Source organism: Paroedura picta, chromosome 11, assembly GCF_049243985.1.
Source record: "Paroedura picta isolate Pp20150507F chromosome 11, Ppicta_v3.0, whole genome shotgun sequence".
Lineage (NCBI taxonomy): Eukaryota > Metazoa > Chordata > Lepidosauria > Squamata > Gekkonidae > Paroedura > Paroedura picta.
This window is the reverse complement of record NC_135379.1, coordinates 58,801,163-58,815,567: the sequence shown is the minus strand read 5'-3', so window position 1 is coordinate 58,815,567 and position 14,405 is coordinate 58,801,163. Positions and strand designations below refer to the sequence as shown.

Here is a 14,405-nt window from a genome sequence, read left to right as displayed (position 1 = left end):
ATCTGCCCTGTGCAGCCACTTGATACCCCTTCAATTGGTCACACAACTCTTATGTTCTACTTGAATTGCCCTGAACACTTTCCGGTAGCAGCCCGATGATAAACACTCATGGTTCCACACATGAACGGAAAAGTGCTGGTAAAGACTTGTGATCTTTTCCCGTCAACCAAGCAATTAATGAAAACTCTTCCTTACCGATCGATAATAGCACACATGTCAATGCTGACATTGGCAAAGCTTCCCAGCTTCCCTTGTTCCACTGCATGCAAATCCACCAGCTGATCATCCACGTGGATAAGCTGCATGCAACCTTGGAAGGAGAGGTGGAGAACAGAATGCTCCAAGCCATTCATCTGTGTCAGGAAACCTGTTTTCAAAAACACAGATAAAAAGAGGAATGGGTTATATTCGGTGGATTGTCCAAGTTAAGCATTTTTGCATATAGCTCCTTCAAGACTGCATCCACTTGCCTTTTATACCTCCCTAAAAGCAGATAAATGCAGCTACAATCATGGCTTACAATGGAGGAAAGAAATCAACCCTACAAAAGAAAGGTAATCTGAAAGGTTGAGACAAAAAATAATGAAACTGGAATATAGAAGAAGAAGAAGAGGAAGAGTTGGTTCTTATATGCTGCTTTTCCCTACCCGAAGGAGGCTCAAAGCGGCTTACAGTCGCCTTCCCATTCCTCTCCCCACAACAGACACCCTGTGAGGTGGGTGAGGCTGAGAGAGCCCTGATATCGCTGCTCGGTCAGAATAGTTTTATCAGTGCCGTGGCGAGCCCAAGGTCACCCAGCTGGATGCATGTGGGGGAGCGCAGAATCGAACCCGGAATGCCAAATTAGAAGTCCGCACTCCTAACCACTCCACCAAACTGGCTCTCTATATAGTTAAACATTTCATACATTGATATACATTCGAAGTTTGCCACTCTTCACCCCAAATTCGACTTCTGAAGAAAAGAGAATCCTTCTGGATCTTCATATTTGAACAAAGAAATTGATTGGCTTTGTGTCTTGGCTGTTTGGGGGATTGAGGAGTGTTCTTTGGCTGATGCAGTTTTCCTCTCCCAGGTGTTGCTTTTTACTCCTGGGTCATTAATTTCCCCTCCCTCTCCTACCTTTCTCCACCCATTTCTCCACCCCTTACAACCAGAGCTATGGACTACCCGTAATACTGATTTTTTTTCATACTGTATCCAAATACCCCATTAGAGCTTTGAGAAATGGAGATTGGGACCGAGCAGATAAATATCTGTTTTATTTATTTATTATTTGTATTTATTTATTTTTATTTATCATATTTATACACCGCCCTTCCCGAACGCACAGGGCGGTTTACATGGAACATAAGAACAGTACATGAAACAGTCTATAACATATGAATAACCGTACAATAATATTAATAACTAATAGTTATATTAGTTATATAACAATATAACATAGTTATATAACAATATAACACTTATTCTGGTGGAGTTCTGAGAGGGAGGGGAGCAGGGGCCCTTCAGTTGCTGTTGGTTATGTCTGGTCTCAACCAAATGCCTGGCGGAAGAGCTCCTTTCTGCAGGCTCTGCGGAACTGTTTAAACTCCATCAGGGCCCTGATCTCCTCCGGGAGCTCGTTCCACCAGGTAGGGGCCAGAATAGAGAATTATCTGGCCCTGGTCGAGACCAGGAGGACTTCTTTAGGGCCAGGGACCATTAGCCGGCTGGTAGCAGTGGAGCGCAGAGTTCTTTTGGGGGCATAGGCGGGGAGGCGATCCCTCAGGTACACTGGGACCTGACTGCATATGGACTTGAAGGTAATTACCAGAACCTTTAGTCTGATCCAGAATTCAGCTGGCGACCATTGCAGTTGGTGGAGAATGAGCCGGATGTGGGACCTCCACGGTGTTGCTGTGAGGATCCTGGCCGCTGCATTTTGAACCAGCTGTAGTTTCTGAGTCAAGGCTAAGGGCAGGCCTGCGTAGAGCAAGTTACAAAACTCAAGTCTAGAGGTGACAGTCACATGGATCACTGCGGCTACGTGTTCTGGGGCCAGGTAGGGCGCTAGTAGATTGGCTGGGCGGAGATGGTAGAATGCCAGCCGCACTACCTTTGTGACCTGGGCTTCCATTGTGAGGGAAGCATCCAGAATCACGCCCAGATTCCTGGTGGAGTGAGCCGTAGAGAGCTGCACACCATCCAGGGCAGGCAGACGCACTTCCTCACATGGGCCCTTCCTATTCAGCCACAGGACCTCCGTCTTTGAAGGACTGAGCTTCAGATGACTCTGCTTGAGCCATCTCGTCACTGCTTCCAGGCAGCTGGCTAATGCTTCTGGGGGAGAGTCAGGGCGGCCATCCATCCATTTTGACATTGCCCGCCACTCTCATGACCGGCTCGTGGCGGGTTACAGTTTGTCCGTATTAAAACCCCATTAAAACCATATTGGACATATCTCCAAATACAATAGACTCCTAAAAACATTTAAAAGATCATGGTGGACTGCGCCCCACTAACCCCTCAAAAAGAAAACTAATACGGGAGCAGGAGCGGGAGCGGGAGAAAGGAATGCAGATTGCCTAGTACAGGGGTAGTCAACCTGTGGTCCTCCAGATATTCATGAACTACAATTCCCATGCTGTTCTGCAAATGCTGGCAGGGGCTCATGGGAATTGTAGTCCATGGACATCTGGAGGACCACGGGTTGACTACCCCTGGCCTAGTGAGTGCCCTGCTCTTAACACTGGGAGATCTTTTTGGCCATGCTGCTCAACTACAGGCCTGGCAGAAGAGCTCCATTTTGCTGAATACACCGTTACTGGCTGATAATTACAAAATATAGGAGACTTTTTCATTTGCAGTTGTTCAGTTTTATGTTTCATTTTTTTTTATTTGATCCATGGGCATATGGACTATTGCACATTTCGAAGAGTTGTCCGTGTTGCATCTTAAGAATATTTATTACCATTTACTCCACAGGTGAACATCTTACTGTGAGTAAGGTAGTTATCTTGTTTTCACACATTTCATAATATTAATTTTTAAAAATTGGCTACTTCAGTAGACGTATAATTATTTTTTCCTCCATGCATTCTGGGTCTCTATTGTATGTGATGAGTTTTAAGTCCATTCTGTCTATGAGTTTTATGGGTATCTTTGTTTAATCTATGAATTAACCTACCCATACCACCAATACCAATCCCTGTAAAGGGGGGAGCAAATCCCCCCAAAGAAAGGCAACCAACAGATAACTCAGGCGAGGAAATCCCTACCCGCTCAAGCTCTCCTCCCACCCCCCGGGCCACCTTCTCCCTGCGGGACCTGTCACTGCAGGCCCTCAGTCCCAGCTCCAGCCTGATGCCCCTTTCCATCCGGCTCATCTGATGTCATTGTCTACAAAGAGGGAGCAGCGGGGAGGAGCAAGGCCTCCCCAGCCACGTTCTGGCATAATGGAGGTCTTCTGAAGCTAAGTGCCTGGACTGCCAAGGTGCAGCCCCTTTTATAGTCAGGGTCAGTCTCCGCCCTCCCAGCCCCTCCCTCCCAGGGTCCCAGCAGCTGGTGGCTGATGGATCTTCTCTGGGCCTCAGCCCTCCCTGGTGGCTGCCACCTGCTGGCTAACAGTGAGTGCAAGGCCACATTTGTTTAATGTATGGATTGTTCCGTTTGAGTTTTACCACTGAGGAAGCCTTTTAGCCAAAATGCATTTGGCTCTTGCATCAGAATATCATTTGTACCTTTTTACTTGTATTTCTCTGTTTTGACAGATGTCTGTATACTAGCCCCAGGATCTTATACAGAGAATCATAAGAATGTGTTTTTTAAATGACATTTTAACACTTTTGAAGGTATAAATAAATATATATGATATGCTGTACATTTGGCACTGTGCTTAGCGATATTCTCGGTTCATTTTTCTGTCTCAACCTTTGAGGTGGCATTTATATACTTCTCCCCCCCCCCAAAAAAAAAAAATTAGCTGCAATGTTTTATTCCCAATATGTTGTTTTCAGAGAAAGGGTGAAGATAGTAGAACGTGGTACGATTCACAGCTGCTGGTTTTGACTCAAGTTGCAAACATGCTTGAAAGGCAGTGATAACTGTTAAAAATCTTGTATTGCTAATCAAAATAGCAACAAGCAAAGCCTTTCTTGTCACACCTACAGGACACAATGGGAATACCCTCTTAGGATAAACTCCTGGTGGCTGAAATGAAAGAACACATTATGGTTTTTATAAAATAAAATACAAAGAACTGCCAGAGAATGGCATATTCCATTCTGCCACAACCTCCTCTTTTTAATAGCCTCGCTCAAACCATCAATGGCTTACATAGAAACAGAACATCTCAAACCTGGCTCTCTAGATTACGGGTCGTTGCTTTTAACCACTATACCCAGCTGAAAATGTGCAGGGATGATGGTGGCCGCAGAAGCTGATGCCCTTTCTTAATATGGGACGCAGCCCCAGTTTGACCTGGGCCCACACACACATGGGAAATTTAGAATTCCCAGCATACATTGGTTTACAAATACACATGTGCACAGGGGGGAAAATCCTGACCATTTTGGATTTGACTGGTATCAAGCGGATTCTGAACATGTCCAAAATTTTTCACTGTCTCATCCCAGGCAATGGAGAATGTCTCTGTATGAGAAAGGGAGGAGGCATTTGAAGGGATGCCAATCAGCTGATCATGACAGCTCAGATAGGCATGCCTTTTAAATACCTTTTCCCCACCTTCTCAGGCAATATTTGGGAAGGTTGGGGGGGGGAGGAATGCCCCTTCCCCGCTGTCAGCTAGCAGCTGGCTCCTACAGGATCAGTGAGGGCAGGTCTGGAGTTCCCCGTGCCTCCCTGCCCTGATGCACACTGGCAGCTGGCGGCAGACTGCTCAGGGAGGGTGGGCGTGGGCTGCAGTCTTCCATCCCGCACTTGCTTTCCCCTGGAGCTGGTTGCAGGAAGCTCCAGGAGGGAGGGCGTGTGTGGGGTGCCAGAGGCCAGCCCATGCTCTCTCTCCCTCTGAGCGGGTTGCAGAAGCCTCAGGGAGGGTGGGCGCAGGCTGGCCTCCTCCACCTCACACTCACTGTCCCCTTGACCTGGCTGCAGAAGCCTCAGGGAGGGCAGGTGTGGGCTGGGCTTCTTCACCCTCCTCCATCAAAAGAGAGTGGGGACTGACCAACAGCTGATCATGACAGCCGCACTGTCTCCTCCCTTTGATCCCCTCCCCGGTTTAGGGCAGGCAGTGCCCTTGTCAGTGTCAGCTGTTCTGTGGGCCACTCCCCCCCCCCGCCCCCAAGTGTGTCTGGCGGGAGATACATGCAAATGGCAGAATCATGTAGGGCTGCCAGCTCTGGGTTGGGAAATACCTGAGATTTTAGGGGTGGAGCCTGGGGAGGACAGGGTTTGGGGAGGGGAGGGGGGGCACTGCACATGCCACAGAGTCCACCCTCCAAAGCAGCCATTTTCTCCCGGGGAACTGATCTCAGTAATCTGGGGGGGGGGTCTCCAGGCCACACCTGGAGGTTGGCAACTCTAGAAACCTATATTGTAAGGGTAATTTGAGAGGAGCTACAGCCTGTACAGTAAGAGCCTCTTGTGGCGCAGAGTGGTAAGGCAGCAGACATGCAGTCTGAAAACTCTGCCCGTGAGGTTGGGAGTTCGATCCCAGCAGCCGGCTCAAGGTCGACTCAGCCTTCCATCTTTCCATCCTTCCGAGGTCGGTAAAATGAGTACCCAGCTTACTGGGGGGTAAACGGTAATGACTGGGGAAGGCACTGGCAAACCACCCCTTATTGAGTCTGCCATGAAAACACTGGAGGGCGTCACCCCAAGGGTCAGACATGACCTGGTACCTGCACAGGGGATACCTTTTCCTTTACAGCCTGTACATGGTCGGGATGGCAGTGAAGAGCATGCAAACCCAGGGGAAAGGTTTAAAACAGCTACATTTCCCTGGAGTGTGTATGAGTTTTCCTTTCTGTCCTGGAAGCATATTAATGTGGGATCCTGTCAATGGGGAAGATCCGTGCTCCACCACCAGCAATTGCCTTGGAAGCTAACCCAACACGGAATGCACAGAGGCTGCTGGGAGGCGGGCTTTGCCGTCCCTCACCTAAGCAACTGGCATCAGCCAATCAAGGGCATTGTGTTTATTCAGTAGGCCTGACAGCATGGCCTGCTGCCAGGGCAACCAAGGACACCAATTGCACCAAGCCTGGGAGCAGACAGGACGCCTGGGGGAGGCAGGGAGAAAGCGGTGCTTGTCCCAGCCTGGCCCAAACAATGGCCCCCACCAAGGAGAAGAAAAACAAGGACACGATCGCCCGCGAGCTGATCATGAAAGAGGAGGAGGTAGGACCTGGAGGGGCAGAGAGATAAGAGGGTTGCCAGATCCAGGTTCGGAATCTCCCAGAGTTTTGGGAGTGGAACCTACAGAGGACAGGACCTCAGTGGGGTACGATGTCTCCAAAGCCTCCCTTTTCTCCAGGAGAACTGCCCTCTGCAACCTGGAGGAGAGCTGTAATTCTGGGGGATCCCCGAGTCCCACCGAGAGGCTGGCATCCGTAGGAGTGCAGAGCTGCCAAGTGCCAAGTGGGGGGCGGCGGGGGGGGGGAGCAGACACAGAGGAGCCTAGTTTGTTCAAGTGCAACTGCTGGCCATTGAGAGCATCGTCCTGTCTTGCAGCAAGGAGTTCCACCGCTCGGTCAGTGTCTGTATCCCCCGGTTTCCCAGGAAAGCTTGGTTGTTTTAGGCAGGTATGGAGTGAGTTCAGTTTAACTGGAGACTTTGTATTTATTGCTGCATGCGTAAGAGTTCCTGGCCTAAGTTTCCAGGAGGAACTGACACGAACTGACCCAAATAATGAGCCCATTTTGCCTGGTTATCCAGGACACCTCTGACACGTCTTGCGATTCCTTTTGAATTTTTAAAAAAGCTTTGTAGCCATCTTGGTCCTCAGATTTCTACCAGTGACCAAAAAGGGTTTCCAGCCGCAAAATGGGCCCTGGAGAGCTGGAATTACAAATCCCTGAATTTCTCCCAGAGTTACAGCGGATCTCTAGATAGAGTTGCCAACTTCCAGATTTCCAGACAACCGAGATCAGTCCACCTGGAGAAAATGGCTGCCTTGGAGGGTGGATTTTAGGGCAGTGTAGTTGGCTGAAGTAGCCCTCCCCAAGCTCCGACCCCATAGGACTGATGCTTATGCTTCGGTAGTTGAACCAACAGCTGTCAAATAGTTATAGATCTGGAATTGACCCAGCTGTTCAGTAGATCCTGCTGATCTGAGGTTTCTCAGTTGGTTGCACAAAAGAGCTGCAGATGTTACCAATCTGAGGATCCCACCCGACCTCCTTATATTGGCCTCCCTCCCCTGGTTAACATCTCCCAGGGTCATCTATGTAAGAAACAAGACTGAGAACAGCATGGTGCTGGATCCAGGAGAGAACAAGAATTCGGTTACGCTGCCATCATTTTGCAATTGTAATGAGCAGTTTTATGTGTTTTATTCTGTAACTATTAAAAAACCCATTTATAAAAATGGGCATGTGTAGGCCTACTACAGCCCTGCACCTCACACCTAATGCAATCACGCCTGCTGTTTTTAGTCACCCTCTACTGTCATTTGGCATCTGAAATCATTCCACTCTATAAAAGATAATGAAAGATGGACTCACATTCTAGCTGTAGGAGTTGTGACCCACGAAAGCACATCCCCTGCCACAAATTGTGTTAGTCTTTAAGATGTGACTGGGTCTTTTCTGTAACCGCCAATAGCTAACTTACAGAGCTGGATCCAACGGGCTTTTCTGCTCTTGACAAAAGAAGATCTTGGCCTTGCTGAGGATTGACCATGACCATGCTGAGGATGATTCTGTGTGCTAAGAGTCATGGGGCCTGCAGGTGTAAAAGCTAAGCCATGTGATGGAGAATTCAGGGGAAAGGCTGACTGGATCTAAGCCACTTTAAAGTAACATCACTGCGACAAGGACTCTTTGTGTGGTGTGCTTTTCTCTTCTCCCATTAGAACCGGGGGACAAGCTTGACTTTGTATTCTGAACTAATGGCCTTTTCTTGCATTTTCAGACATTAGAGAAAATTGCCGATTTTACTAAACTGGTTCAGAGGTAAGGAGATTTGGAGATCCTCTTTTCTCCCCATGTATGCTAATGCCTAAAAAGCTCCATTTCAGCGTTAGAAACAATAAAGCAGAAAAGCCAGCCGGCTGAAAAGCTTTTGACACCCAGCTGAAAATGCAGATAGGAAGGAGAAAACGGCAAAAGGATAAATAACAGAACCTTCCAAAAGCGAACGCACGTCCTCTTTTGCGCTGAGTTCGAAAGCCGCATCAGCACTCAGCTGTGGCACATTGATAAGGGCCATCCATCTGCAATTAATGGTGAGCTGTAATGTGCAGGTTTATGATTGCTGCTATTGCTTGCTTCATATTGTTCCATCATATGCTAAGATGCTGTGTAAGGTATTGAGTACACATGTATACATACAGCCACCTCCATCCCTCACCAAGAGAAAGAGTTGACTTGGAGAGGAAAAATTAAGACAACAAAAACAAAACAATACCAGAAATCAATAGTGTCTGACATGAGGATAACAGAGGGGTTAGAGTTCTCAACACTGCCTCAGGAAAAGCTGAGACATTTGGGGGGCAGTCTCTGGGGAGGACAGAGTTTGGAGAGGGAGTGATGTCACTTTCAAGTGAATGGTGTAGGCAGCCTCACCTAGTCTCTATGGTGTGTACCACAGAAATGAGGGAAATTCCTAGAAAGGCACTATGTAGAGGCCATTTTTTTCTCTCCTATGGGCAGGAAATTGAGGCAGGTAATAGGGACAAAGTGGGATGATAGCACAAAGAGGAGAAAGGAAGAGTGGCACCATTCTCATGGCTGGCTTACACTGCTCCATTGCTCTATGTAGATAGCTGTTTCCAGCTGTTACCACCTTGGTGTTCTCATTTTGTGTCAAGGAGGCCCCACCTCACTCACAGGGTGTCTGTTGTGGGGAGAGGAAGGGAGGGTGATAGTAAGCTGCTTTGAGACTCCTTCCAGTAGAGAAAAACACAGGATGAGAACCAACTAGCAAGCGGCACCCTGGGCATGTGTCATAGCTGCTGTACTCTAAATACACCACTGCTTCTGAGATCCCTCTCTGGCTCTACCCCTAAATCTTCAGGGATTTCCCAGCCTGCAGTTGGCAACCTTAGGTGGAGGTGCCTGCGGAAGCCGAATACAGGTATATTCTTTCCAGAAACTTAAGTCAAAACAGAACAACATGGGTTTTACTAACTAAGACAGAGCAATGGCAATGTGGTGTGCAAGAGAAAGAAAGCTGATTTGTGCAGTGGAGAACACCCAATGGGGCTGCTGATGCGTAACACAGATCCCCTCTGGCCTCTCTTTCTGCAGCTGGAAGCATGGCCGAGCAGCAGGCCTGCAGTTGGGCAAAATGGAAGACATCAGCTTTGCAAAGATCAAACAGAGGCAGCAGGCCGAAATTAAAGAAGAGCTGTACCAGGGTACTAAGCAGCTGATGTTGGTGAGATTCGCCCCTTCCTTTACATGCATGCAGGGTGGGGGTGGAGATCCTCTCCTCTTAAAAAGCCGCAAGTATCAGATTGTTGTGAAAATCTACACAGTAACATCAAGCATATTTACAAAGTGCTTGAGACGGATCCTCTGAGCCTACTGGCTGAGCCTGTGCAGAGTGCTGGCCTGGCCTGCTTCCTCTGCCCCAGTGTCCCTTCCTGGATGTGGGGTGGCAACAGCAGTGGGGAAGTAAAGGAGGTTTTGCCCAGGTACTGCAGGGGCCCACCACTAAGGCCACGATCCTCTTCCTCGTCTTCCTCACAGGGCTTGGCCATGCTGGGTGAGTGCTGCTCTGCTGCTTGGCTGTGTGTGTGTGTGTGTGTGTGTGGAATGCAATGTCACTTCTGCAGCAACTTCTGTTGCAGTTCCTCCCTAGGGTGTGACACAAGATGCTTCCACATCTATAACCCCCCCTTTTATGAACCTTGCCTCATGGATTTACTTGGAGTCCAGCTCCAGTCTTCCCAGAGTCCTCCATCTTTTCTGCCCTAAATTATGACAGCTGAGTAAACATGAGGACAGTTGTATCCCTAATTTATGGGGCAGCGCATAGAAATTAGGAATACTTTGCTTTGTATTGGAAAACCCAACCAAAGATGCATTTTATGGATTCCTTCACTTAAGATTCTGCAGGAGAGCAGCCCGGTCTGATGGCTTGTCCAATTGAACTATCAACCTACTACAATTTTTATCTCACTTCCCCCCCCCTCCCATATGACATTCAGGCTGATGTGAGTCTCTTCTCTATTTTATACTCACAACTGTATTTGTAAACCACTGGGCCATTTTACAGAAGAACACAGCAAAGGCAAGCATTGTTTACATCAGAATGACCGACATAATCAGATTTGCATGTGTCCCTGTTATTGGCACCTGCCCTGTTTACTGGTGAGAGGATGCCAGGGGGGCCCAAACAGTGGCCCTCCAGGTGTCCATGGACTATAAATCTCATGAGGCTCTAACAGCACATGCTGCTCTGTTTTCATCCACTCTAGGAGAATTAAAAGAAACGGAGGCTGCACCATAGAATCATAGAATCATAGAGTTGGAAGGGACCTCCTGGGACAATGCAAAGCAAAGAGAAAGAACCAAATGGTGCCAAAAAGGATCTTTAATAGTAGAATACCCGTTATTACCAAATGTTGAGTAGTTCAATCTATCATATTTCCAGTAGCTACTTATGGCTGTGAAAGTTGGATGACAAAATAAATCAAACAAGAGGAGAATCACTTTGTGTGAATTCCTGTGTTGGATAAGGCTTCTTAGGGTTTCATGGACAGCAAAAGTTACAAACAAGGAAATACTATGGTGCATAAAGTCTGATACACACAAAACTCTGGCTCACTTACTTTGGCCATATCAATGAAGAAAACCATTATGCTAGGACTGGTCAGTAGAACAAGGAAACTAGGCTGACAAGGAGAGTGGTGGTTGGATGTGATCAAGGTGGACACGGGCCAGAACACTGCATGGTGAGGGGTTCTGGATCATGATGTCAGCTGTGCCATGGGCTCGCCAAGACACTATGCACAGCGGCAGTTCTCAGGCCATTGCCCTGCCGTTCCCCGTTTACGCACAGGAGCTGGGCATGCAGGGCTTCCCTGGCGTAGCTCGTGCACACATGCCTTGCGCCGGAGCCAGGAGGCCTGGGACGCTGCCAGCCACAGTAAGTGGCAGCAACCGGGGGGGGGGGGGTAGGGAGGGGCCGGGGGAGTGGGGGGGGCTGGGCCCCCTCCATACTCTATGGTGGGGGCAGGGGGTTACCCCTGCTGGCTTTGCGGATCAGCGGACCCCCAGGGGTATGCGTTGGGGGCTGGGCAGGCCAAAAAGCCCAGCACTGTCCATTATGCACAGCACCAATCCGCCTCAGCCCCTGCCGCCTCCCGGCGTATCCAGGAAGATGTGGAAGTTCCCGCGTTTGCATAACGCGGGCTTTCCGTAGCCCTGGGCCAGGACAGAAACGTGCTGGCGGTGGCGGCAAGTATTATCGGGGTTTTTCCCCAAAGTCCTGCCGCCACCCGCACAGGCATTCTGCCCCGTGAATAATGGGTCCAGGAGTCGGGCACAACTGAATGGCTGACATCAACAAAACGTTTTTTGCATTTCATGTTCAGCTTCATCAGGGGAATATACTTTTAGATACCATTTCAGTTCACTTTTGTTACATGGCAAGGGATTGAAAAGGAATCTTTCCCACTGATGAAGCTGAATGAGAAACACAACACCTGTGGGGGTTACCCCACTATTAAAGATTCTTTTCCTTTTGCACCATTTGTTTCCTACCTTCTCTAGGAGACCAGATGTTTAGTGGGTGGTAGGAAGTGCTGTCAAGTCACCGCTGACTTACGCTGACCCCATTAGTGCCGGAGTGGCCAAACGGTGGCTCTCCAGATTCCATGGACTACACTTCCCATGAGCCCCTGCCAGCTCCATGGGAACTGTAGTCCTTGGACATCTGGAGAGCCACCGTTTGGCCACCCCGTCATAGAGTTTTCAAGGCGAGGGTCACCGAGGTTGTTTCCCATTGCCTGCCTCTGCATTAGGATCCTCATCATACGTGGCAGGATCCCATTCAGATACTGACCAGGGCTGATCCTGCTTAGCTTCCAAGATCTGATGAGATCAGGCTAGCCTGGGCTAACTAGGGCAGAGTCTGCACTTACTTTCTTTATTCCATTGTCAATCCTGTTGAATTCAGATCGCTTTGAACTCAGGTCTTCCTCTTCCCCCCCCCCCATTGAAACAGGAAAGTCTTCTGCACGTGGTTAGGGAGGCTCAGAAGGTGGGGGGGGGGCTCTTTCTTGGTTTTCTTGAAGGGGGGAGAGGATCCAAGAAGTCAGAGGAGGGAGGAAAAAATCTTTTCTTTTCTTGAAGGGGGGGGGGCGAAGAAGGCACACAAAAAAATCCAAGGCCACCAGAAGTTGAGAGAAATTAGGGGCTTCTCCTTTGAGGCAGGCTTGTCACATGACCACCTGTAGCCAATCACGGGTCCTCTACCACGGAGGAGAGCCCAGATTCAAAACAATGCGATTTTCTGAATATATTCAGGATTAGCAGCAGTCTGAGATATCGCACAATAAAGGTAGGGTCACTCCAGATCAATCCTTCTTGCTGCAGAAGGAAAATTTAAATCGCCCAAAATCCAAACGGAAATCGCATTCTGTGTAGAGGGCAGGGACTGAGTCGATCTGGGGTTGGAATAAAAGCTCCGTGCAGTTTACACCCAAGTTGGGGCTTATGCAGAGTAGCTAGTAGCTAACTTCTTTGCATTGTAGGTCATTATGGGCATCTGTCATTACCAGCAGCAATTGTGGGCTATGAGAACAAGGGTGATGGCCTTACAAAATGGATATTTTGAGTCATTGGGGAGATCTAAAAGCAGCAGCAAACGGTGAATCACTCATGGCCTTGCTGTGTTTGGCAGGTTCGGCGGGAAGCCTTGCGTCATCTTCTGAGCATCGAGCACCTGCAATACCAGCAGGAGTTGAACCACCTGGGCAAGTCCTTCTATGTCGAGCGGCTGTGAAAGCTGGTCTCAGACATGCTCAGGGGTCCATAGCATGGTAAGAAGCACAAGTGCTCTTCAGCCAGCCCGGGAAGATTTTCCTCTCTCTGGCTAGCAAAAGGATGCCCCACAGGGGGAAGAGAGTAAAGATTTTCCTTTTTGTTTCTGTGGACATTTCATGTCTGGTTATTGACACCGTTGGGTGGAGCGACAGGGCAGATCCTGTAGCAAGTGCAGTAAAAGGTCAAAATGGAACCAAAAGTGAAGATGTAAGCCACAATTCATTCCAAACACCTCGAGTGGGATTTTTCTGTACTGTTTTGTGTTTTACAATTACTCTAGTTAAGCCTTAGACAAGTTTCTTGCCGTGATGTTCCCAGCACATAATTAGCCAAAGTGCTGTTCTTCTAAACTCACTGCTTCCAATGGGGGTGTTAAGCACATTCACACATTTTTGCCATTAAAACCGAAGGGCTCCCAAGGGCCTTGTTTTGCCTGGCTCGTGCCTTGGGTGGAAAGCAGTGATGACAAAAAACAGCCAGAGGCTTCATCGACATACAAAAGTAACTTATGCCGAGTCACAAGTTTGGTCCCTCGAGGTCAGTATTATCTACTCTGACTGGCAGCAGCTCCTCAGGGTCTCCGGCAGAGGTCTTCCCTGTCACCTCCTGCATGGTCCTTTAAAGATGCCAGGGATTGAACCTGGGACCTTCTGCATGTCAAGCAGATGCTTAGTCACTAAGCTATGGCCTCTTCTATTCATATATGTCATATGGAAAACAAGGGAAGGATGCTGAAGGTATAGCCCCCCCCCCCTTCCCTCCTTGTCTCTTGTCTCTACTTTGCCTATCCTGGCTAGCCTCCCCATCTGATTCTAGTTTGCATCTGCTCCAAGCTTGGACTCATTGCTGACTTGCCCCTCATCCTTCTCCTCTCTTTGGTTTTGGCTCTGCTCCTTCCTTCTCTCTTGATGCCAGCTACCTCTGCTGCCTCTTCCACATCTTCCAGTTGCTCCACTTCAGTGTGACACGTCTACTGCAATGTCTGAATGTGCATGAGCACTGCTATTAACTTGGTGCTACACTCAAACAAAGGGTTTCTTCTGAGCTAAGTTTTTTTTTAATGCCCTTGAGGTTTTGCAGGATATAGAACCAGAACAATTGCTGGACTTCTAGGGTGGATTTGCCTATCCATAAGGAGACCTGCTCTTGTCGGTTAAACTTGTTTAATTAAATATCTATACTGCCTTCCCCTAAGGGCCAGCATGTTTCAGTCTTTCTTAAGGGGGACTGCAGTATAATAATGTGCTT

The 14,405-nt window shown here is 48.5% G+C and overlaps 2 protein-coding genes across 3 annotated transcripts in view; one reads left to right on the top strand and one right to left on the bottom strand.

Annotated features, from left to right (window-relative positions):
• CNTNAP2 (contactin associated protein 2) overlaps positions 1 to 14,405 on the bottom strand; it is a 1,139,689-nt gene that overhangs the window by 433,461 nt on the left and 691,823 nt on the right. For both annotated transcript variants that reach the window (XM_077304685.1, XM_077304684.1), the window contains exon 10: positions 196 to 367. In XM_077304685.1, coding sequence (XP_077160800.1) covers positions 196 to 367 — 172 coding nt within the window. The remainder of the gene's footprint in view (positions 1 to 195; positions 368 to 14,405) is intronic.
• On the top strand, positions 6,169 to 13,261 carry CFAP141 (cilia and flagella associated protein 141). Its single transcript, XM_077304687.1, has 4 exons — positions 6,169 to 6,339; positions 8,074 to 8,114; positions 9,411 to 9,540; positions 13,015 to 13,261. Exons 1-4 carry the CDS (start codon positions 6,271 to 6,273, stop codon positions 13,114 to 13,116), a joined length of 342 nt encoding a protein of 113 aa, XP_077160802.1. The 5' UTR covers positions 6,169 to 6,270; the 3' UTR covers positions 13,117 to 13,261.

What these genes read in the sequence shown, in the direction of transcription:
- CFAP141 (XM_077304687.1), top strand. Translation starts at nt 6,271, where the DNA reads ATGGCCCCCACCAAGGAGAAGAAAAACAAGGACACGATCGCCCGCGAG. An exon ending in TTTACTAAACTGGTTCAGAG is followed by an intron (nt 8,115 to 9,410) that starts GTAAGGAGATTT and finishes CTCTTTCTGCAG; the next exon opens with CTGGAAGCATGGCCGAGCAG. An exon ending in GTACTAAGCAGCTGATGTTG is followed by an intron (nt 9,541 to 13,014) that starts GTGAGATTCGCC and finishes TGTGTTTGGCAG; the next exon opens with GTTCGGCGGGAAGCCTTGCG.